The sequence below is a fragment of the Camellia sinensis genome, chromosome 15, assembly GCF_055761805.1.
Source record: "Camellia sinensis isolate YWXY chromosome 15, ASM5576180v1, whole genome shotgun sequence".
Taxonomy (NCBI): domain Eukaryota; kingdom Viridiplantae; phylum Streptophyta; class Magnoliopsida; order Ericales; family Theaceae; genus Camellia; species Camellia sinensis.
In genome coordinates, this window is record NC_138975.1 from 11,267,110 (window position 1) to 11,292,617 (window position 25,508).

General features: G+C 38.3%; 2 protein-coding genes across 2 annotated transcripts; one reads left to right on the top strand and one right to left on the bottom strand.

Annotated features, from left to right (window-relative positions):
* Positions 1-327: 327 nt before the first annotated feature.
* On the bottom strand, positions 328-7,221 carry LSM1B (Small nuclear ribonucleoprotein family protein). The gene is made up of 5 exons (XM_028196477.2): positions 6,583-7,221; positions 3,475-3,543; positions 3,271-3,386; positions 3,116-3,178; positions 328-846 (listed from the first exon to the last, which is right to left on the bottom strand). The coding sequence occupies exons 1-5, from the start codon at positions 6,641-6,643 to the stop codon at positions 769-771; spliced, it is 387 nt and encodes a 128-aa protein (XP_028052278.1). The 5' UTR covers positions 6,644-7,221; the 3' UTR covers positions 328-768.
* A 5,470-nt stretch (positions 7,222-12,691) lies between these two features.
* Positions 12,692-14,660, top strand: LOC145812793 (uncharacterized). The gene is made up of 3 exons (XM_082908019.1): positions 12,692-13,796; positions 13,968-14,259; positions 14,456-14,660. Exons 1-3 carry the CDS (start codon positions 12,692-12,694, stop codon positions 14,658-14,660), a joined length of 1,602 nt encoding a protein of 533 aa, XP_082764145.1.
* The last annotated feature ends 10,848 nt before the right edge of the window (positions 14,661-25,508 follow it).

Genomic DNA, 25,508 nt, shown 5'->3' on the forward strand with positions numbered 1-25,508 from the left:
AACAAATACCTTCTTTTTCAGAGAATTCAGAAACAATGCTCGCGGGATCCACAGAAAATAGTAAAGAGCCCTAAGATCCTGTATCAGTGTTTCGAACATCTCAAAACACATTTGAAGGCCAGCCACAACAATGACTACTATGTCAACTTCCCAATGCAAAACTGCAAGACAATCTTACATTGCCACTAACAGGTGCACGGGCAAGTTAGAGACTAGAGAGTCTCAATGAATTATAGCCTTTACCAACATGAAGGGCCATGGCACGGGGGAAGAACCTAAAATAAGCACTAGAGCACACCTTTCCAACATGCTAAAACAATGTACAAATTAATAAACATGGACTAAGATGTTATTTTAAATGGATTAAAATGCCAAACCACACCTCACCAGTGGCCATCAATGTAGAAACCACAGTCCACTGGAAACGAAAGACGACACTAAAGATCTTGGATACACACAATGTTATGTGAACCAAAGATCCCCTAACAATTATCTTGAGCCAATGCCAATCCCTCTGAGATGTCACTAAGGTGAGGAGAAGCTCTGACAAATTTGAAACATCAAGCAAATAATACCCTCATATCAACCTTGTGAAATAAAATGTTACAGAAAGTTGTGTATGTTGAGAGAGAGAGAGAGAGGAAAAAAAGCAAAACAACCATCCATCCCTTTTTTAATCCCCAAGCATCAACCAACCGTGATAATATTTGCGGATGACATGGCATGAGCTCAATTCAAAATGCGGGACTGGATGACATAACATGTACATTAGTCCATATCAAGGAACTCCATCCTCTTCCTCATCGAACCTTTCAGGTCTGTAGCCTCCCTTTCTGCTTTTTGTGCCTGTTGAACGTACATCATTATAACATACAGTTGGTACAAAGTGAGGCAGAACACACAAAAAAGACATCTACAAAACAAGAAAAGATAACACTAAATAGAATAGAAGAACAAACACTTCCACATGGGTAGGTAATTTAAATTTTCTTTTTCAAATCACTTCCACACATGGTGACTCTTTCCACCTACCATGCCATTGGTGACTAATTAAAAGTTGCAGGTCAATTGTTTCCCTGAAAGTAAAATCTTGAATAACCCCTTAATTTCTTAAAGACGAGCCTAAAAGATCTACAAACCTAGTATCGTCACCTGTGGGAGATGGGAGTCAAAAACAAACATTCTAAGAACCAAATCACTCCATGCTAACCCAATGAATGAAACTAGAAATCCTAGTATTGTCTCCTGGTGGAGATGGGAGTGCCATTGTAACCCAGGCCACAGTGAACAGATAGACATATTAGAAAATGCTCATGTGAGCAAGACCCAAATTGTGTTTAGCAGAGAAAGAGGTGAAGAAAAAGATGATGATAAAGCGGAGAGGGGCAAAAAGGATTTTCAAAAAAAAAAAGTAAGGTCAGATATATATATATATATATATATATAGAGAGAGAGAGAGAGAGAGAGAGAGAGAGAGACGTTAGGCCCCTATATTGACCCCAAAAAAAATATATATATTTCCCAAAATGGCTTTTGCTCACCTTAATATTCATACATATTGTCCATGCATATAAACAACACTATATATGCATGTAACGTTTGTGTACGAAGGTGAAGAAGGTGCCTCTGCAGATCTTGTCTGGGTTTAAGCATTTTTCAGAATGGTGAAGGGGCTGCTAATTTCCAACGGTGGCTGTTTTTTTGCGGCTGAATTACAGAGAAGTTGAAGAAAGACATATTGAGGGGGTTAGGTCAGTGGGTTTGTCAGTTTACCAGAGTTGTGGTGATGGGTTTTGGGGGGTGCTGGGTCAGGTGTGTTTTTAGAGAGAAAAAGGGCTTGTTTGGTTTGTTTTTCAGAAAAATTTTTGGGAAAAATTCTCTATAAACAAATTTTCAAGAGTAATCAAACCAAACAAATTTTTTCAAAAAAAAATCTCAAAATTTTGTTTGGTTACCTACTTTCCAAAATCAATGTCTCTCCTACACATCAAATCAATCACTTTTTTTAAAATTCTCTCCCCAAAACAATTTTCCAAAACCATTTCTAAAAAAAAGCAAACCAAACAAGTTTTCGTACTTTTTATCTCAAAAACTACTCTACAAACACAAACCAAAATACCCAAAATGTCTTTGGATCAATTTTAGAGGGAGAAAAATGACAAAATAGAGAGATAGGAAGAAAATACAAAGTCTCAGAGTGGTCATGGGTGAGACGTTGAAGATGGTGCTGTTGGCTGGATGTGGAGGAAGAGAAAAGAGAAGAGAAGAGAAAAATAGAAGGTTTAAATTTTCTATTTTTGCTCCCCCAACTTGGTCACATACGCATTTTGCATCCAAATTCCAGATGTTCATTATCAATTAATCCTATTAGAAACAAATTCCAAAATAAAGGGCAAACAATATGAACTACTAATGTGATTTGCCCTTCAATTATTGTCTTATAAAATATGAAACACAGTTGGGTACCAAATCTACCCTCTTCTTTTTTGTACGAAAGGCATTTTCAACCTCAATTAGCAGACAATAGCCCTTGAAGAAGAACTCATCATCAGTAAATAAAGAGGGGGAAAGGAAGAAAGGAGGGAGGGCAAGGAAAAACAGAAATAGATTCAAATTACCCTATGTTCCACTTTCATTTCCCACATCAACACTTTGCTTAAATAATTATACAATTATAAATTTATAATTCAGCTTTACACAAGTCACAACCCATCTCACCATGTCATCATTCACATGGTGTTTGATCTGCTAATTGAGCAGTCAACATAAATATATTAAAATTAAAATACTGAACAATTTTAAAAAATAAATTGTAAGTAGCAGAATGATGACCAGAAAACTATTTCATAGGTGATAATTATGTTATATTCTTTAATTGGAAACAAGGAAATGTGAGCTTCAAAGGGGTGAGACGAACTATAGCTGCTACTCTTCCAGAAGTCAACAATTAATATCATATACCCTAAAAACTTAATCAACAGCCAGAGAACAATGCAATGAAATAATGCAGCAACAAGTAAGATGGCCCCTCAGAGGAACACTGCGGTAGTGCATCGTGATATTCTAAAATCTTATGAGAAGTGCGCTTTCAGAGAACATCAAAAGTAACACTTACCCGTTTTATCTCTGCTTCTGAAACACGAGTCATATGTGGGGGAAGTTCCTCCTTCTCCAAGTCCTAAGCAATAAAAACAAAATTTAAGAAAGTGTGAGGTAGGTTATTATAGAGAACTTCTGCAGAAAGAGAAGGCAACAAATAAAAATTCATACCAGCTCGCCGATTAAGACAACATTCTCCCCACGGATTACGTACAGACCTAACGGGATGTCACAATATATATCACCTACAATAACTCGCTCACACGCACCTTCAAGAACAGCATTGGCTGAAATAAGTGCAGAGCTTTTGTCAGCTTAGTTAGCACTGAAAATATTAGCATGACAAACCTAAGTAAATGAGTACAAATATGGTACCAAATTGATCAAATGAACGAAGTATTCCCAACAGCTTTCTACCATCTCGAAGCAATACAAGAAGCTTCTCTGCAAAGAAAGACAAAAATTATTTATTAAAAATAAAATAAAATAAAAGATCATAAATGCCAAAGAACTAAAAGGAGGGAGGAAAACCACTGGCATCTCACAACTTCGAAGCCAATCTGTATCTACTTCCATCCTAAATTTCCACCAAATAGTTCATGTATGCAGTCACATGTTTGAAATAGGTACAATTTTTGCAATCAAGTAAACTGAATGAACAATTAGCTGATAAAAGTCCTCTTATGCAATAAAAGTTCCTACATTTGCAATGTCAAAGCCCCACGTGAACTTCAAGGCTAAACTTGAGGCCCTAAAAAATGAAACTTGTTCTTCAGCACAGAATGTGCACATAGTACTTACTACCCCTTTTTTTGCATGTTGACAGAAACAAATACATACAGTGCTGCAATTGCATCTAGTGACGCAATAATGTAATGATATAACAAATTTTATGTATATGTAATATATTGCCACGGAATTTCAATTTGCCACATATGATTTAATGCATACATATCTTTTACAAATAAAGCTAGATTTATTTTTTTCAATTTTCTTTGGTGTCAAATATAGATGGATGCATAGATGGTAACTCTGTAACAGTAAAGTTGGCATCCTTGGAACAAAACTACTCATCAAACCCAGGATTTTCCATGTTCAATTTGAAAAATCAACGATTCAATTTCAAAAAATGGAAAAGGAATTTAAGAGATCAGCATAATCATGCTATTATACATAAAGAGTCCTCCTTAATTGTGACTGTCAATCGGGCAATACAAGCCCAAAGCTCACTCATTTGGCCCAAGCATTTTTGGGCTAAGTTTAGTGAATTTGAGCTGAGCCAGCTTTTTTGAAAATTAGGCCCAAATTCACTTTTGAGCTGAACCTGATCCTGACCCTGTGCTAAAAGCCTAATTGCCTAACTCAGCCTGAGCTAGACCCAGCTGAACAATGATAATATTTTAGGTTTGATAAACTAAAAAATATATATATTAACTTTGGGTCAGCCCAAAGCCTGATCAAATAACGTGGTTTGAGCTCAGTATAAGCAAGTTGTTTGGTGATGAGGATGAGCTTAGGTCTGAGCTTGAGAGAATAACTTTGGGCTGAGCTTGAGCAGCCTTATCCATAAATCAATATAGATACATTATAGAAAAGTTTAGGAATATGTGATGGGGAAGTAAAAAGTTCCTACTAAATTATGTACTTTTATAGAAGTATAGATGGTTTGACTTTCTTCAAAGGAAGCTTACAAGTCTAGCTTCCCTAGGCCTCATGTACACATGAATTGCACCCCTTTTTTGTTGCTTTTAGTGGACTGTTAATCAACCAAAACAATTGTTGCACCAAGAAAGATACATGATACAATTAGACATGCTAAAACAACCAACTGTTTCAAAAAGTAGAGAAAGACACATTGAGGACGTTACAATTAGAAAAATGGTCCAAATTTTACTTCATAACAAATCTGATTAAAAATTTCCCTTGACTATCATATTCTTATCCAACACTAAAACAAACATCCGTGTCTCAAAATAACTAGTGTCAGCAACATATTAGCGACATTTAAGCTCAATAAGTAAAAATATAATTGCAACAAGACATCTCCAAGCCATGTCCACTGTATCACTAAGCATGTCCAAGAAAGTTGTGCGCGACACCAATATAGACATGGCTGTTATTCATGACTCTTATGGTCTCCTGAATCTCCCCACAAGCAGACTATTCAATTTCCCAGTCATGAAGTTCCTATGCATCAAAGGACATTACCTAGTGTTGGTTCCCGTTAATTGAGGGTCCCCATTAAGCTTTAAATCTCTCTAAACTAAACAAGTTTTTCTTTTTCTTTTCAAAAATTCAACTTCCTCTGTACCTTTGTGAGCATATCTTCAGTTTACCATCAGTTTATATTGGATTAGCTTAAAAACACAAACAAGCATTAGAAGCATAGATGATTTCACAAAAAACAAGAGCAATGAACTGATAAATGACAAAAAATCATCAACACTTATCCTAAAACCCGGTTTCAAGCAGTGGCAACTCTAGAAATATTGGTTAGGATAGTCATTGAAAAACTAGATTAGAATTTATGCAAAAGAAATCACACTTGTCATCCACTTTCAATAAATCTCCTAATTTAAACTTTTTAAATCTAAAAAAATTAAAATATTGACACTATTATTTCAACAAAAAGATATTAGATACATGGAGTATTACAATTGCTCTCAACAAGTTATAAGACTCATATCTATCTTGAAGGAGCTTTAAGCCTCTTTTAAAAAAAATTATTTGTGCCGTAATTCAACATAAGTTACATTTAATGAGAAATTTCGGGTATTATTATTTTTTTATGTAAGCATATTTTTTTTAGTCAACTGTTCATATTCAGAAATAAAGTGTATAAAACCTGCAATTTGGGAATGGCCTACATCACATCAACTTTAAATATATACGATACACTTCATTTATAGACTTTTTTCTGGTTATCTACTTCTGTCGAAGGTATTACTTTTAGAATTGAAAGACATTATGAGTAAATGTGCATAGTTTGGAGTAGATGAGTTAGGAGTTCAAGATTTATGAGATTGCGAATTTGGGTATTCAAATTATGAGAAGTGTATTGATTAATACATAAATTAACTATATATATATCCAAAGAAAAAACACCCTGTCTTTCTTGTGCAGCTGCCACTGGTTTCTGGTTTCAAGTGCATATGAAATTCCATTATTTGAGTAGGTTTGTCATAATTTGTTTAACATAATTCTTCTTTTCAATTATTTGCAACATTTTTGTTTTTCATTTCTATCAATGGTGAGTTCATTCTAGGAAGTAGGCTAGTTTGAGAAACAAAGTTTTCACAAAAATGCCAAAAACAAAATTTCAGCACAGTAACATTCTAAAAATACTTAAAAACTTTTTGACATAATATACATGTTGAAAACAGCCCAAAAACAAGAACTTCAAGATAATAGCTTTCTAAAAGAAAACACAGCACATGTAACAAAATATTCAGTAGATAATATAGAAAGAGTTATGAATCTTACTATCAAGATAGCTTGCAAGAGAGGTTGATAGATAGATATCTTCTGGTCCTGCCCAAGACATTGAGCACAAAATTTTTCGGTATCTAAAAAATCACCGAAAAATCTTCCGAAATCGAAGCAAATTGCATTGGCAGCTCAGATTCTCTCTGATACTTCTCTCCAGAAACAAAAAAGAAGAGGAAAAAAAAACCCTAAAACACAGTAGATTGAAAATCCTCGAACTCAACCCCAGACCTTTCAATTTCAACGATAGCAATAACTAAGCCCTAATTGATAATTAAACTTCGGTACCACAGTTCTTGAGATCTTGAAAAAAAAAAAAGCTAGCTTTGATGCAAAAGATTCTGACTTTGGTTTGTCTTCCGGATTAATGGTTTTGAAAAAACAAACCCAGATCCAATCGCACCGGAAGAATTTGAAGAGACAATCGGAGAAAAAACAAATAGGATGGAAAGCGCGAGAAAGGAAGAGAAATGCGGGAAAAATTTTGAGGGAATTGGATTGGATTGGAGAGACTAAAAAACTAGGGTTTGGACTTCCCCATGAACTCGCGCCTCCGGAGGTATATATTTGTCACTACTACCTCCGTCCGCACTATTACTCTTTGATTGATGATAGGCACAAAATATTAATATTTGTATTATAAATATTATAATACATATAAATAAATAAAATAAACATAATCAATGGGTCTAGTTTCAATTTTTTAAATTTAAAAAAAAGTGTATGACTTCTGTCTAGTTTGGGATCGGACTAGATCGTGCTGTTGGGTTTGTGAGGGCCACCACGGGTCTCGTTTTGATAATCTGAATCGTCAATGTGTACAACTCGTCGAGTACTATATGTTTGTAAAAAATCACGTTGATCGGATATCGATAGCTATATGATCAAATCAGTTTCGTATTAAAAAAATAGACGGTGAACAAATTAACGGTTGACAAAAAACTATTTTGATCACATAACTATCAATATACGATCAACATGATTTTTTATAGGCATATAGTACTCGACGATTTCTACACATTGCACGGTTCAGATTATCAAAATGGGACCCGTGGTGGGCCCCTACGGGCCCAACAGTACGGTCCAATCCGATCCCAGACTTGACAGAAGCCATACCCTTTTAGAAATTAAGTTTTTTATTTTTTTGTGTTTTTTTCTTTATAAGAATATTTTTAAACTTATAAATTATTTTTGACTTTTTTTTTCTCACAATATAACGATTAGTATGTTAATTGTTAAATTATAATACAGGTCAATTGTTAAATTATAATACAAGTCAATGACTTTATAAATTCAAACTTGAAATCTTACTCGCCTTAGTACTTAGGCTTCCTTTGTTTTTAGAGGTAAGATGGAGGGGATTGATAATGAGGAGATTGATAGTGGAGAGATTATTAGTGAGGAGATTAGTAAAATTGTGTTTGTTTTTTATAATTGCTAATGTGGGGATTGTTAAATTATTTTTATATAAAATAATAAAACAAATAAAATTATAAGGTCTTCTTTTCTGTTGTCTCGCCTGCCACGTCCATTTCTGTTTTGTCGGTCTACTGCATTGACCTTCACTAAGGTCTTCTTTTCTGGTACTGTGGTCGCCCCAGATTTTGCTTTGGTACGTGCGCCATCCTCTTCTACCCTGATGTGTTGATGCACTCTTTCCATCAAGGCTTCCATGGTGAGGGGCGGCGTCATGGTGATTGAGTCCCATAGTCTGTTCCCGACTGGAAGGCCTCTTTTATACTGTGCAATGGCGAGATTGGTGGGACAGTCCCCAATCTGATTGAATGTCTCCCAGTAGCGACTATTGTAGGATCTTAGGGTTTCTTTATCGCCCATGTCGATGGAGAGCAATTGGTCAATCTCCACCGGGGTTTTAGTGTTCGTTCGGAACCTTGTTACGAAGGCCTCTGCCAATTGTGCCCTAGAGGCTATGCTGCCCTCTGGAAGTTTCTCGAACCAAGTCAAGCCTAGGTCGCCAAGGCTAGATGGGAAGAGTATGCACATTAAGGCCTCGTTTCGCCTGTATACAGCCATGACCTGGCGAAAGTGGCTCAAGTGTGAGTAGGGGTCCGTCTTCCCTTCATATGTAGTGAATTTGGGCTGAAGGAAGCCTGATGGTAGGGGCGCGTTTTCAATCGCCGGAACAAATGGCGAAGTCTGCAGCCTTGCTAATGCTTTGTCCGTTGGTTCATAGGCAGGGCGCGGTATTGTCATTCCAACCTCGACGCTTCCATGCGTCCGAGGAGCCAACCGCTGTAAGGCAGAAACTCTGTGTGGATCCCGTGCCCTGGCATCCTCCTTGCATCGTGCTTTTTCTTCGAGCACGGTTCGTAAGTCGGATGATCTGGGTAACTCCGTCTGTCTAGATCTGGTTTGGTGCGTATGTGAGGGCCAATACGTGCTTCCTTCAGTGTATGATCTTTCAGATATCATCCTTTCAGACCTAGAATGATGAGTTCTGGAAGACCTAGATTGAGTATCGCCTGTCCTGAGGCTTCTACTCTCTCCTTGTGAGGGTGTGGTATTCCTACTATGATTTTCTGAGTGGCAAGGGGGCGTCTTATTTTTGCGCCCCTCTCCTGTCGTCTCTTCTCTTTTCTTTATCTGGCACTTCAAGGCCTCCATGTCCGCCGCCATCTTCCTTATCAATTCATCTTGCTCCTTCACGCGGTCCTTCAGAACTTGAGGATCAATCCTCCGTCTTTGCCTGTCAGGACTTTGTGAACGAGAGTGACGGAGGCTGTGAGTCCGTCTTCCCCTAGTATCTCTCCTGGGGTTATGTCGTTGGGACTCCAAGTCCGCCATGGGAGGGATAGAAGGTAATCCTTCACGCCTGGCCCCACCATCTGGTGTTTGCCCGTCAATGGCGGACTGTGGTAATTCTTCATTGTGCGCCATTGTTCCTTAAGAGGCAAAGCTTGATGAAGAGGTTTTGTCCTGTCTGTTATTCCCACAGACGGCGCCAATTGTACGGGAAAGAAATAAACTTTCTCGTATAATCCTGTTGATCAAGTCTGCGCTCCTCTGTACGTCGTCGCTTTATCACCTGAAAACTCAAACGTGAGCTAGCCGGCATGTGTGTGCCGGAAACCTCTCCGATGCCTAAGTCAATAGGCTTGATAAATAGACAAAAGCCCTGTGTATTCAGAAAGCAAAGTTGTGTGTTACCTCTCCAAAGGTGATGTTTGTGAGCTTTTATAGGTTTCGTGTAACATAATCCTAGTAGGACTTCTACTCCTCCATGCAGAGTCCTCCTAGGATTCATACTCCTGAAAGACAATGCTTATCCTCCAACACCCCCTCACTGCTTAAACCAAGTGAGATGGTTATTACCATGGCCGAACTCCAACATGACCGAAGTAATCATGGCTATACTGAGCCGTAGACTAGGCCGAACTATCCTTAGTTCGGTTCCTCCTTTTACTCCTCCTCATCTCGGTGTTCTCATGTACAAACCATGGTGTGTTTAGACCGATCTATCGAGTAGCAAGGTTCTGACCGTTCTAACCACAATACGCCATGACCGGACTAACTCTGAGACCGGCCTAACTCCAAGTCGCTTCCGGACCGGAGTAACTTTACATTCCTCTTGGGCCGGAGTAATTTTTTACCTCTCTCGGGCCGGAGTAACTTTACGACCTTTTTATCCAGCCCTTCGTACTTTGGGCCATAATGACCATCTCATAGCTCGGCTCAATTTTCACAAAAATTACCCTCTCAATTAATGTTTAAAAAAATGTCCAACAAGTATAAAAATAAATAAATAAATAAATAAATAAAAATTCAGTTGACCGGTTAGACGTCCAGTAACATCCAATCCGAACAGATTACTTTTCTAATAGGGCAAATTACCAACACCCCCCTCGAGGTTTGGTGAAAATACAGATTCCCCCTTGAGGTTTGAGAAATTACATCCCACCCCCTGAGCTTTATATTTCCACAACAAATTGCCCCCTGAGATTTTTATTTTCATACAGATTCTCCCATAATTTTCCCTAATTTGTTATGAAAATTTGACCCTCAGGGGGTAATTTGTAATTTTTCAAATCTCAGGGGGAATCTGTATTTTCACCAAACCTCGAGGGGGTGTTTGTAATTTGCCCTTTCTAATACCATCTCTCACACCGGATTGTTAATATCCTCGCCAAGGCTTATCCATAGTCCTTTGGACTACAAATTCGAAGCTTAAAATCAAAACAAACAAGAACAATGATTATTGTTCATCTATCATAGTCTGGAGTAGATTGTGATAGCAGAAAACAAATGAGTCTTAAGGCCCCATTTGTTTCACCGGATATAAAATGGAGGATATAATATGATGTGAGATTTAGTCAGGATATATAATGAATAGGATATAGGTATTGGATAGTATATCCCAAAGTCATGTTTGTTGACTTGATATATAAGATTGGATATATGTTATGCATGTTTGTTTTACAAAATATATTATGGGATATAACAAGTAATTTCCAAGATTGCCCTCATAATATTATATTATATTAAATTAAATTAAATAATATTATATTATATTAAATTCAAAATTTATATTAAATTAAATTAAATTCAATAATATTATATTAAATTAAATTCAAAATTTGTATTAAATTAAATAATATTATATTAAATTAAATTAAATTCAATAATATTTATATTAAATTCAATTCAATAATTATATTGTATTAAATTAAATTATATTAAATTCAAAATTTTATATTAAATTATATTATATTAAATTAAATTCAATAATATTAAATTAAATTCAATAATATTTTATTATATTAAATTCAAATTTTGTATTAAATTAAATTAAATTAAATTAAATAATATTATATTATATTATAGGAAAAATTACTCATAAATCCTATTTTAGTAAATGTTACACTAATTAGTCCTGGATGTTTTTTATTAAACCATTTAGTCATGTTTTTTTTTGGTATAATATTGTTATTAAATGTATTATATATCATGTTTACCTTTTTGCCCTTTTCTTGTTTTTGGTTTTGATGTTATCCTCGTGTTTGTTTATTAAGGATATACTGTAACATTCCTTTTTATTAAGAGAGAATTTCGTGGAAGGTGTGGACTCGTATGGAAGTGTAGGATGTTTCAGTTATTGTGTTCTTGCTGAGGACGTTGGTTTTGGGTCTATGGTGGTTCGTTTCTTGGTGTTTTTTTTGGTTGCTGCGGTTTGATTCTTAGAGTTTTTTTCCCCTTTGACGTTCATCCAGGTTTGGTGATGTTATTGTTTGTTTTTTTATGTTTGTGATGGATTTTCTGATGGTGTTTGGGGGTGTTTTGTTGGAGTATTGTATGTACGATGTTTATTTGTCGGTTTATGTTGTTTTATATGCTTCATTATTGTTGTTTCGCGCATTGCCGTTTATGCGTTTTGTATAAGGGTGTTTCGAATTTTTTGGGGGGGTATTTGCAGGGGATTTGTTCTCTTGTGAAGTGTGTTTTCGATATCGAATTGTTGATGGCATGTATGGACGGTGTGTCGGTGGGGATGTGTTATTGTAACTTCCCTTCATCAAGTAGAACAGTTCGGGTGGGTGTATTTGGGGAACTGATGTTTTCGTAATGTATGTTTTGATGCTGGTTTGTGGGTCGCATGTATGGGTGATGTTCCGACCGCGTGTGTGTGTGTGAGAATTTTCGTCGTCATGTTAATCTTGTTGTTGTTAATTTTATTAACATATACTTATGCAGTGTTACAACATATGACTGTGCAATTTGTTGCATCAAATCCATGCCGATACGGAGCAGAAGTTATTTTGCTTCATAGTGAACTGTGATGTATCTGTTATATTTGTCTACATGCATACATATATATTCAATTTTGTACGTTCAAATTCATTTGCGAATTATGCTATTTTTCGTATTTGTTACCAATTTTAGGTTGCCGATATTTAGCTTCTTAATTTCCAAATGTTAATGTGGTAATTTGTTAAGTTTATGGTTGAGTTAGAATTGATGTTGTAGCGAAGAAGGTTGTTTTTTGGGTGGTGGGCTGTTATTGTGAATGGGGGGTGGTACGTTATTGTGAATGTGCGTTTAATTTTTTTTGGTGTAATGTGTATGTTATTGCAGGTGATTTTTGACAGTTATGGAGTTTACAGTGTTGTTGTTATGTATGTTCGGTCAGACCAACGCAGTGTTCCGCATTCATCAAGCATTTACTTTCAAACAATTAATTGATGTCGTTTGCGACAAGTTTGATATCATGGAGCGGGAATTGGTTTGTTTATTGTTTACTATTCCAGGATATAATAAGTTTAAGGTTGACTCTGATGATGACTTTCGAAACATGTTATTACTTGCAAAGTCTTTCGGGCTTGAACATATTGATGTGATAATTCAAGTTCGGGATAATGGGTCTGCTACTCAACGTGGTCTTCCAGTGTCACATGATGATGGGGAGTGTGAGACCATGGATATGCAGACGGCTGATATGGAAGACCAAACGGATTTGTTGGCGACATATTGTCCTCATCGAACAAAGACGTATTTGTCTGCTGGGTGGGCATTCGGCATCACGCATGTCGGCCAAATTTTTCCAAGTGGTGCACATGAATTCCGAACGGTATTGTGCAAGTACGCAGTGGAATGTGGGTTTCAGTTCAAGTATGTCAAAAACGACGTTGTACGTGTTACTGCTATATGCAAATTTGTAACGTCAACTGCGTGCGGGTGGTTGGTTCACGCACGGGTGTCTCATTCGAATGGTGTTATGTGTTTGAAGAGATTTATTAGTGTACATTCATGTGGGGCTGCTGTACGAACATACCGTTATCCGCAGACTGGGTCAGATTTGGTGTCCGATGTGATCGCAGGACGTGTGCATGAACAACCACTAACACGGCCGACGGATGTGGTGTTCGACATGAAGGATGGTTATGGTCTGGATATTAGTTATCGGGTTGCATGGTTAGGGGTGAAAAAAGCAAGGAACGAAGTATTTGGCGACCACGCTATGTCGTTCGACCAACTTAGGTGGTATAGCGACGCTGTTATGGAAAACAACCCACATAGCTACATTAATTTGGATTTCGATCAGCAAACAGGGAAGTTTGTGAGGTATTTCATAGCTTTCCGTGCATGCATAGACGGGTTTAATGGTTGCCGTCCACTTCTATTTTTGGATGGTACATTTTTGAAGGGAAGGTTCAAAGGGACGTTGCTCGCTGCCACCGCCAAGGATGGAAACCAAGGTATGGATGACAATTTTGTAATGGTTATTTATACTATCTCTAGAACTATGTTACACATTTCTCTATCACCATACCATGTTACTTACGGTTTTACATATTGTATAATTTGATATTGCATTATGTAGTAACAACTTGATTTACATAGCATAGTACTCACATGATGTTATGCAGGTTTATTCCCCGTCGCGTTTGCTATTGTCGATTCTGAAAACTCATCAAATTGGGAATGGTTTTTGCGTCATTTGGCCCAAGTTGTAGACGGAGCTCGGAATTTAACTTTCGTGTCTGATCGTAATTTGGGTTTAATACAATCAATGCCCGTTGTCTTCACCGCGGCACACCATGCATTTTGTTTGTTACATCTTCATATGAATCTTCGTGACCGGATGAAATATGTTAACGCTGATCAGAAAGTTGGTCTAATGAGGAAGTTACGAGATTGTGCTTACGCACCTACAATAACGTCATTCAACCAGAAAGTTGAAATTTTAAAACAATGTAGCCCAGTAGTGGTTGGTAATTTTTTGAAAGACCTGCATCCCCAACATTAGGCCAACGCGTACTTTAGGTATTTTTGTATTTACATATTCGTGTCTTCCACTAGTCTGTGTATAACTTATTGAAGGGCATGTACATCACTAATTGTTTACCTTTTACAGGGGTCGCCGATACGGTGAGATGTGGTCTAATGCAGAGTCGTTCAACAATTGGATTGGAGAAGCTCGTCACCTGCCCATTACTCAATTGGTCGATGCAATAAGGGGAAAGATCATAGAAAAATTGTCAAAGCGTAAAGTAAAATCCAGCAACTGGGTTGGAGAACTTTGTCCGAAAATGGCAAAGCGTTTGATGTTTGAGTTTTAAGATAGCAGGCACTGGATTGTTAGTCAATCGGATGATAACATTTTTGAGGTTCGGTCCTAGCCATTAGTGTTAGTTGACGCTGGCAATCGTTCATGTTCTTGTTTTCAGTGGCAACTAAATGGTTTCCCATGTTGTAACAACCCTCGTCACTGTTTACCGAATAATCACTGATCACCGTTAAACTGAACTGATTATGACTGATGATTGATCTGATTAAACTACTGAACTAACTGACTGAAATTGAAACCGAATTGACTAAGTATACCTGTTTAATTGTAATTATATCTGTTGGGTTAATTGATTATCTGTTCGGGCCTTTGTGTTAAACTGCTAATTGAAGGCCTTATCAGCGGCCGAATCCGAAATTGATTGATGATTTGTGACCATCGTAATTTATGTAATTTTATGGTATAATTATCTGAAAACTGGTTAGGTATGATTAAATTGGATTAAATATTGATGATTGCACAGAGTTGGACTTATTTACAATCTCACCACTTAGTGGCCACTACCTTACACCTTTGGAGACTTGTATACATTCAATTAACACATTTCATCAGCCACACTTTGAGAGCTCAACCGACCATAGAGAGAGTGAGAGTGAGAGTGAGAATTGAGTTCACTTGTAGATTTGCTTGGAAATTGAAGGGATTGAAGTATAAATTTGTATAATTGAGCTTCCTTGCCTAGAATTCAAGACTTAGGTATGAGAATTTAACCTTCTATTAATGTATTTGAACTTGTTCATGCTTAGTTCTTGAGCCTCTAGTGATTTGAGCCTTGATTTGGCCCATGTATGTTGAATTGGAGCCTAGTTCATGCATGCATGCCTTTATTTTGAAGTTTTGAAGTGGTCGTTCATAAAATTGTACATGCATGCTCATATTTTTACAAAAGACCATGAACTCATCATGTTTTTGAAAGATTTGGCTCACTAGAGCATGAAATTGAAGCTTTGAATTGGTTTGAATTCATGCCTGTTTGCATGTTCTTCATATTCATGGAAATTGGTTTGAATTGGATTTATTTGAAACACCCTTGGGCTTTGATTTTACAAATTGAGTTTTCAATCATGTTAAAGTATGAGTTTTGATGTGTTTTCTGGAAAATTGGCCCAGGAGGATCGAAATTTATGGTTTAAAACTTGGTTTTGAGCTTGAGGTTCAAATTTGGAATTTTCAGAATTTGGACTCACGCTCGAGCGGGGTGACTGGCGCTCGAGCATGGAAATTGTGCTCCTAACATTTTTGTTCTGTTTTGAAGTTCGCTCGAGCGGATTATTTGATGCTCGAGCGGGACATTGTGTCTCATGCTCGAGCGGGTGTCGAGCGCCCAATCGAGCGTGATTTTCGCCTATCCAGCACTTTTGTTCTGTTTTGCAGAACGCTTGAGCGGGTAAGTCTACGCTCGAGTGGAAACCTTTGTCTGCATGTCCGCTCGAGCAGAGTAACTTACGCTCGAGCGTGACCCCTGTTTTCCGAAAATTCTGAAAATGCTTTTTCAAGTGCATCGTTACATCCTCATCTCATCCTAGGCATTATTAGGCCTAGTTTAAAGCATCTTAATGAGGATATAGATGTAGAACACACCGGGGCAAATTAGGGGTTAAATTATTATCTCTTCCGATTGTGTAGCTTAATGTGTGTTCAATCTGTTAACTGTGTAGGATTGGCTTTCTGAGGAGACGCTCTAGCTTACTGTAGCCCGGAACTTTGTGAGTAACAACTGTGTAAAGATATGTTCAAAATGATTATCTTCTGAACAATTGAACTGTACTGTTTCTGAACTGATACTGTTAATTGAATGAATGTATGTCCTATATTCTGAACTGTATTGTGGCATCCTTAGCACCTACTGTTTACTGTTACTGTTACAGAGATCTCTGTCGGTTCCCTTGTTGGAACCACTACTATTACTGACTGATGGCCATCATGTACTGTTCGGTCTTTAAGACCTACTGTTTACTGTATTGTTATGCTAATGGATGTACCACATATGACTGTATCGACTGAACGACTGGAATACTGATTTAATGAACTGTTTTCATTACTGTAAGGACATTCATTCTTAACCCCTTTACGCATTGTGTTATTCACTGGGCTTTAGCTCACTGCTCATATATATATGTAGGTGTACAGGCACCAGACCGCAGCTAGAAGCGTCAGGGTAAACTCCAGTTTTGTCGAGCCAACCTATGTGCCTTAATGCGAGGTTCCGAGCCTGTCAAGCTACGGCTTAGGGGTGTTTTTAATTTCCCCGTCTGTCTCTGTATCTGTTCTGTTCGACTGTATAGACTGTATTGTACTGAATGATTGTATATATGTATATACTGTTTTGTCTGACTGTGCATATTTGAATGAGAAGTCCTTTTTGCATACAGACTGTCACAGCTCATTGGACATTGTTTATTTACTGTATTGGCTTCCGCCAGCCCCTGTACTCTGTATTCCTGTCTTACTGTTAAGCAGGCCTTCGGTAATCTCGGATTACTGGCCGGTTACGGTGCTAAACCCATAGGGGCGAGTTTGGGTCGTGACAGAGTGGTATCAGAGCGATACTTATCACGAGTTATACTGCACACACGTGTCCAAATGAGCTATAAGATGTCCTAGAAAAGTGATTAGGGCATTACATGAGCATGATAAGTGTGTGATATGACTGACTGAATATATGCTAAAGTATGAACCCGTGTAAACAATGACTGCCTATATTGATAATTGTTACAACTGGTTATAGTGAAATGGATAATGTAAACACTGTAACCGAATCCTCATCCTCTGAGGCCAGAATGGCCAGATTGGAACGGATGATGGAACTGATAACTGAAAGATTAGACCAGCAACAGAATCAACAGCCCCCCACCTCCTCCTCCGGCTGTACCAGAACAGAATACTAACGTTAATGATGGGGACATAATAGCTCTCACCCATAAGTTCAGCAAGATGAAACCGCCATCCTTTCAGGGAGGCCCTGAACCGTTAAAAGCTGAAGCGTGGGTTCTTGAGACTGAAAAATTATTTAAGGTTTTTTCGTGCTCTAAAGCACATAAAGTGCTATTGGCCACCTTTACTCTACAATAAGAAGCTAGAAGGTGGTGGATGCTCATCCGTAATGAAAATACGATTATGACTTGGGCTCAATTCAAGGGAGCCTTCTTCGAGAAGTATTTCCCTCAGTGTGTTAGGGATAGAAAGGTGACTGAGTTTGAACAGCTGAAGCAGGGCACAATGTCCGTCGCTGAATATGAAACAAAGTTCACCGAGCTTGCGAGATATGCACCGCATATGGTGGACACCGATTACAAAAAAGCCAGAAAGTTCGAAGGCGGCCTTAATATTGTAATTCTTGACAGAATAAATGTTTTGAAATTACCGAATTATGTGAATGTCCTTGACCGAACTTTGATGGCTGAGTCGAACATCGAAGCACTGAAAACTGAAACACCAGCGTCTGAATGGCGTGGTAAGAGACAGGGTTTCAAGTTTAAGAAAGGCAAGCATATTCCAGTGAATAAGAAACAGAATACAGGGTCAACGACTACTTCCAGTCAAGGAAACCGTTCAATACCGCCCTGTTTTGAATGTGGTAAAAATCACAAGGGAGTTTGTTACAAAATATCTGGAGCTTGCTATAGGTGTGGCAAGATAGGCCACATGGTTAAAGACTGCCCCTCTGCTCCACAGGCCAGTAGTAAAGCTACACCAAGCGTGGCGGTATCAACTGTTGCACCAAAACCGAACCCCAAAGCTACAGGGAAAGAGCCCATGAGGCAGGGCCGAGTGTTTGCCCTAGTACCGGGAGACGTGCAGAATACCGAGATCGTTGTGTCAAGTATTCTCTCTATTTGCACCCAAAATGCTTATGTACTGATTGATTCGGGGTCTACGCATTCATATGTGTCGCATGCTTTTTCGCGAAAACTGAATAGACCATTAGAACCCATGAATTATCTGTTAGCTGTATCATCACCCATTGGGGAATCTATGACCTGTGCATATATGTACCCTGCTTGTGAAATTATTGTTGGTGATACACATTTGTTTATTGACTTACTGCCTTTGAACATTGATCATTTTGATGTAATACAATACTGGGAATGGACTGGTTAACGAAATACCATGCCACCATAGACTGTGTAACGAAACGAGTAGTTTTCCGTCTACCGGGTTTACTCGAATTTGTGTTTAATGGGGTTGGAGTAGTACCTCCTCCGTATTTGATTTCATTTGTGAAAGTTGTAAAATTGATTAGAAAGGGGTGTAAGGGATATCTATGTTCTGTATTGACTGTATCTACTGATGATAATGCTAACGTGAATAGTATTCCTGTAGTCAGAGAGTTTCCAGATGTTTTCCCAGATAATCTGCCAGGGGATTTGACTGACAGAGAGATCGAATTCACCATTGATGTGATTCCGAAAACGCAGCCAGTATCTAAAGCTCCTTACCGAATGGCTCCAACTGAACTGAAGGAATTGAAAGTGCAACTGCAGGAACTGTTAGATAAGAAGTTCATTAGACCTAGCACTTCGCCTTGGGGTGCTCCTGTTTTATTTGTGAAGAAGAAAGACGGCTCACTGAGACTGTGCATTGACTACCGTGAACTGAATAAGGTAACTGTGAAAAATAAATACCCATTGCCACGTATTGATGACTTATTTGATCAGTTACAGGGTGCTCAAGTGTTTTCTAAGATCGATCTCAGATCCGGATACCATCAGTTGAAAGTTAAACCAGAAGATATTGATAAAACTGCTTTTCGAACGAGGTATGGACATTACGAATTTTTAGTTATGCCTTTTGGAGTTACCAATGCACCTGCTGCATTTATGGACCTAATGAACAGAATCTTTAAACCATACCTTGATGACTTTATTGTTGTATTCATTGATGACATACTGATTTACTCCAAAAGTATAGAAGAACATGAACATCATCTGAGACTTGCCCTACAGACCCTAAGAGAACAGAGACTTTATGCTAAACTGTTTAAATGCGAATTCTGGCTTGATCATGTTATGTTTTTGGGGCATGTTGTTAGTAAAGATGAAATTTCTATTGATCCACAGAAAATTGAAGCTGTAGTGAACTGGCCTAGACCAACAAATGTGACAGAAGTTCGAAGCTTTTTGAGACTAGCCGAGTATTACAGAAGATTTGTCAAAGACTTTTTCAAAATTGCCTTATCATTAACTCAACTGACACAGAAGGGAATATCATTTGACTGGACTGACCAAAGGGAATCAGCTTTCCAAGAGTTGAAGACTCGACTCGTGACTGCACCAGTTCTTACCTTACCTTCAGGTACGGATGGTTATACCATATTTAGTGATGCTTCTCATAAGGGTTTGGGGTGTGTTTTAATGCAGAACGGGAAAGTAATTGCCTATGCTTCCCGACAACTGAGACCGCATGAAAAGAACTACCCAACCCATGATCTGGAACTTGCTGCAATAGTATTTGCACTAAAAATTTGGCATCACTACCTTTATGGGGCAACATGTGAAGTATATACCGACCATAAGAGTTTGAAATATTTTTTCACACAGAAAGAACTGAACATGAGACAGCGGAGATGGCTAGAACTGATTAAAGACTATGACCTACAGATTTTGTACCATCCGGGAAAGCCAACACCGTTGCCGATGCATTTAGTCGGAAATCGACCGCAAATTTAGCCTGTTTGCTTACCGGGTAAAAAGAATTGCTTTGTGACCTTGAAAAATCTGAAATTGAAATTGTTGTACGAGAACAAGGTGGAACCTTAGCTGCTATTTCTGCTCAACCGGCACTGATTGAAGAGATTAAAGAGAAACAACAATTGGATGACTTCTTGAAGAAGATCATCGAAGAAAGGGAAACTAAACCAAGACCAGGTTTCAAATTTGAAAGTAATGTATTGAGATTTCAAGGAAGACTGTGTGTACTAAATGATACTGAATTGAAAAAAAGAGTTCTGCAAGAGGGCCACAATTCAAAATTTTCTATCCATCCAGGGAATACGAAAATGTATCAAGATCTGAAACTGAATTTCCGGTGGCCGGGAATGAAGAAAGAAATTGCTGATTTTGTATCGAAATGTCTTCACTGCCAACAAGTTAAAGCCGAACATCAACGACCCGCAGGCTTATTGCAGCCCTTACCCATACCGGAGTGAAAATGGGAACATATCACCATAGATTTTATTGTGGGATTGCCCCGTTCTAGTAAAGGTATGGACTCGATTTGGGTTATTGTTGATAGACTGACTAAATCTGCTCACTTCTTACCTGTTAAGACAATTTATAATGCGGACAAGTTGGCTATACTCTATATTGATGAAATTGTTAGACTGCACGGAGTGCCTGTGTCCATTGTTTCTGATAGGGATTCGAAGTTTACGTCGAGATTTTGGCAAAGCTTATAGACTGCATTGGGTACTGAATTGAAATTGAGTAGTGCTTATCATCCTTAGACCGATGGCCAGTCAGAAAGAACCATCCAGACTCTGGAGGATTTATTGAGAATGTGTGTCCTTGATTTTCAGGGAAACTGGGAAAGCCATTTGCCATTGGCTGAATTCGCCTACAATAACAGCTATCATTCAAGTATTGGTATGGCGCCTTTCAAGGCATTGTATGGCAGGAAATGTAGATCTCCGATTTGCTGGGCAGAAGTTGGAGATGAGCCTTTGCTTGGGCCCGAGATTGTTTATGAAACAACTGAGAAAGTGAAACTGATACAACAGAGACTGAAAACCGCTCAGAGCAGACAGAAAAGTTATGCTGATGTTAGAAGACGAGACAGAGAGTATGAAGTGGGTGATCACGTTTTTGTGAAAGTGACACCGATGAAAGGCCAGACCTGTTTTGGAGTCAAAGGCAAGTTAGCGCCGAGATATGTTGGACCGTACGAGATTATCGAGAAAATCAATCCGGTGGCGTATCAAGTTGCGCTTCCTCCTGAAATGGAGCATATGCACAACGTCTTCCACATTTCTATGTTGAGGGACTACCTCCGGGATCCTTTCCATATAATCGAGCCTACTTGTGTAGTGCTGAGTGACGACTACACTTTTGAGGAACGACCTATTCAGATTGTAAACAGACGGATCAAGAAGTTAAGAAACAAAGAGATCCCGCTAGTGAAAGTCGACTGGCAAAACCATAGTGGCGTGTATGCCACTTGGGAAATGGAAGATGACATGGCTAAAAGATATCATGAACTGTTTCCACTGAATCCTGTTTTCTTCCAGAATGAAGGTAATTCGAGTTTAGAGGACTAAACTCTTTTTAAGGAGGGGAGACTGTAACAACCCTCGTCACTGTTTACCGAATAACCACTGATCACCATTGAACTGAACTGATTATGACTGATGATTAATCTGATTAAACTACTGAACTGACTGACTGAAATTGAAACCGAATTGACTAAGTATACCTGTTTAATTGTAATTCTATCTGTTGGGTTAATTGATTATCTGTTCGCGCCTTTGTGTTAAACTGCTAATTGAAGGCCTTATCGGCGGCCGAATCCGAAATTGATTGATGATTTGTGACCATCGTAATTTATGTGATTTTATGGTATAATTATCTGAAAACTGGTTAGGTATGATTAAATTGGATTAAATATTGATGATTGCACAGAGTTGGACTTATTTACAATCTCACCACTTAGTGGCCACTACCTTACACCTTTGGAGACTTGTATACATTCAATTAACACATTTCATCAGCCACACTTTGAGAGCTCAACCGACCATAGAGAGAGTGAGAGTGAGAGTGAGAATTGAGTTCACTTGTAGATTTGCTTGGAAATTGAAGGGATTGAAGTATAAATTTGTATAATTGAGCTTCCTTGCCTAGAATTCAAGACTTAGGTATGAGAATTTAACCTTCTATTAATGTATTTGAACTTGTTCATGCTTAGTTCTTGAGCCTCTAGTGATTTGAGCCTTGATTTGGCCCATGTATGTTGAATTGGAGCCTAGTTCATGCATGCATGCCTTTATTTTGAAGTTTTGAAGTGGTCGTTCATAAAATTGTACATGCATGCTCATATTTTTACAAAAGACCATGAACTCATCATGTTTTTGAAAGATTTGGCTCACTAGAGCATGAAATTGAAGCTTTGAATTGGTTTGAATTCATGCCTGTTTGCATGTTCTTCATATTCATGGAAATTGGTTTGAATTGGATTTATTTGAAACACCCTTGGGCTTTGATTTTACAAATTGAGTTTTCAATCATGTTAAAGTATGAGTTTTGATGTGTTTTCTGGAAAATTGGCCCAGGAGGATCGAAATTTATGGTTTAAAACTTGGTTTTGAGCTTGAGGTTCAAATCTGGAATTTCTAAAATTTGGACTCACACTCGAGCGGGGTGACTGGCGCTCGAGCGTGGAAGTCGTGCTCCTAGCATTTTTGTTCTGTTTTGAAGTTCGCTTGAGCGGATTATTTGACGCTCGAGCGGGACATTGTGTCTCATGCTCGAGCGGGTGTCGAGCGTCCAATCGAGCGTGATTTTCGCCTATCTAGCACTTTTGTTCTGTTTTGCAGAACGCTCGAGCGGATAAGTCTATGCTCGAGCGGAAACCTTTGTCTGCATGTCCGCTCGAGCGGAGTAACTTACGCTCGAGCGTGACCCCTGTTTTCCGAAAATTCTGAAAATGCTTTTTCAAGTGCATCTTTACATCCTCATCTCATCCTAGGCATTATTAGGCCTAGTTTAAAGCATCTTAATGAGGATATAGATGTAGAACACACCGGGGCAAATTAGGGGTTAAATTATTATCTCTTCCGATTGTGTAGCTTAGTGTGTGTTCAATCTGTTAACTGTGTAGGATTGGCTTTCTGAGGAGACGCTCTAGCTTACTGTAGCCCAGAACTCTGTGAGTAACAACTGTGTAAAGATATGTTCAAAATGATTATCTTCTGAACAATTGAACTATACTGTTTCTGAACTGATACTGTTAATTGAATGAATATATGTCCTATATTCTGAACCGTATTGTGGCATCCTTAGCACCTACTGTTTACTGTTACTGTTACAGAGATCTCTGTCGGTTCCCTTGTTGGAACCACTACTGTTACTAACTGATGGCCATCATGTACTGTTCAGTCTTTAAGACCTACTGTTTACTGTACTGTTATGCTAATGGATGTACCACATATGACTGTATCGACTGAACGACTGAAATACTGATTTAATGAACTGTTTTCATTACTGTAAGGACATTCATTCTTAACCCCTTTACGCATTGTGTTATTCACTGGGCTTTAGCTCACTGCTCATATATATATGTAGGTGTACAAGCACCAGACCGCAGCTAGAAGCGTCGGGGTAAACTCCAGTTTTGTCGAGCCAACCTATGTGTCTCAATGCGAGGTTCCGAGCCTGTCAAGCTACGGCTTAGGGGTGTTTTTAATTTCCCCGTCTGTCTCTGTATCTGTTCTGTTCGATTGTATAGACTGTACTGTACTGAATGATTGTATATATGTATATACTGTTTTGTCTGACTGTGCATATTTGAATGAGAAGTCCTTTTTGCAAACAGGTTGTCATAGCTCATTGGACATTGTTTATTTACTATATTGGCTTCCGCCAGCCCCTGTACTCTGTATTCCTGTCTTACTGTTAAGCAGGCCTTCGGTAATCTCGGATTACTAGCCAGTTACGGTGCTAAACCTATAAGGGCGGGTTTGGGTCGTGACACATGTCCCCACGCGATTGTTGCTTTTCGAAATACTGGAAAGAATGTGTACGATTACATTGAACCGTTTTTTCATGTGGTGAAGTATAGGGAAGCATATGAAGGGTCGATTCACCCAATTCCCACCGTGGCAAAACCCAATTTCACACCATCAAATTATCTCATTGCACCACCCGTTTACAAATGTCCTCCTATAAGGCCCAAGCGGAAAAGAATTCCATCAAAGGGCGAGGTTGTTCAACACATTAGGTGTGGTCGATGTGGCAAAATGGGCCATCATAACAGGAAAACATGCAAGGAAGCCATGTAGCAGACTTCTTGTCCACTTTATCTTATTTGAGAACGTTGATGAAATATTTGATTGACATTATTAAATAATTATGTTAACTTTCGCAGAACTTTACCATATTACTCTACAATAATGGAAGTTTATCCACAGTTCAATTATTTTTTACATTTACCTCATCTTGCTGTAAGACAACTGTAGTGACTTGTTATAACAAGTTACATGACCTGTTCTTCTGGCCAAAAAAATGCCTTTCAGAATGTTTAATTTGTGTTGATTCATGAAAATTTTCAATGCCACTTAGACTAAACCCATACATCAGCTTTACCCACTTCAAATTTAATTAAGTGGCTTACATTGATGTCAACGTTTGACACCAAAAATTCATTTCAGAACGTACATGTTGTACATGTCTCACAATTACATCATCCGTGTGTGTGAAGAAAATCAATGTTTCCCCAACCCAACACACTGGTCCATCGTTGACATTCACACTTCAACATTCTAAAACAAACCAAATTACCAATTTCACCAAACACCTACAAATAAATTAACATATACATGTGAACAACATCAGAATGACAATTGACTTATTATCAATCACCACCGGACCTGCTATCCATAGTTTAACAGTAAACAATACGTACTTCGACCAATGCCATGTCTGCCCAACACAACACAATGGTCCACCTACAACATTGCCATTTCAACATTGCGCAAAAAAAATGTACAACCCTTTCCAAACATCACCTCGAGTAACTTAATTGAAAACACACGCACTGCCGACATTATTATCGTCAAATACCATTGAAAATAAGTCTGTTATCACATTTACACGTCCAATGCAACACTGATGTAACTTTGACCCAAAAG

Excerpts from the sequence above, each read along its gene's own strand:
- LSM1B (XM_028196477.2), bottom strand. The coding sequence starts at position 6,643 with ATGTCTTGGGCAGGACCAGAAGATATCTATCTATCAACCTCTCTTGCA. Across the intron at positions 3,544-6,582 it reads TCTTGCAAGCTATCTTGATA|AGAAGCTTCTTGTATTGCTT; the intron begins GTAAGATTCATA and ends CTTTCTTTGCAG. Across the intron at positions 3,387-3,474 it reads TCGTTCATTTGATCAATTTG|CCAATGCTGTTCTTGAAGGT; the intron begins GTACCATATTTG and ends CACTTATTTCAG.
- LOC145812793 (XM_082908019.1), top strand. The coding sequence starts at position 12,692 with ATGGAGTTTACAGTGTTGTTGTTATGTATGTTCGGTCAGACCAACGCA. Across the intron at positions 13,797-13,967 it reads CGCCAAGGATGGAAACCAAG|GTTTATTCCCCGTCGCGTTT; the intron begins GTATGGATGACA and ends GATGTTATGCAG. Across the intron at positions 14,260-14,455 it reads GCTTACGCACCTACAATAAC|GGGTCGCCGATACGGTGAGA; the intron begins GTCATTCAACCA and ends TACCTTTTACAG.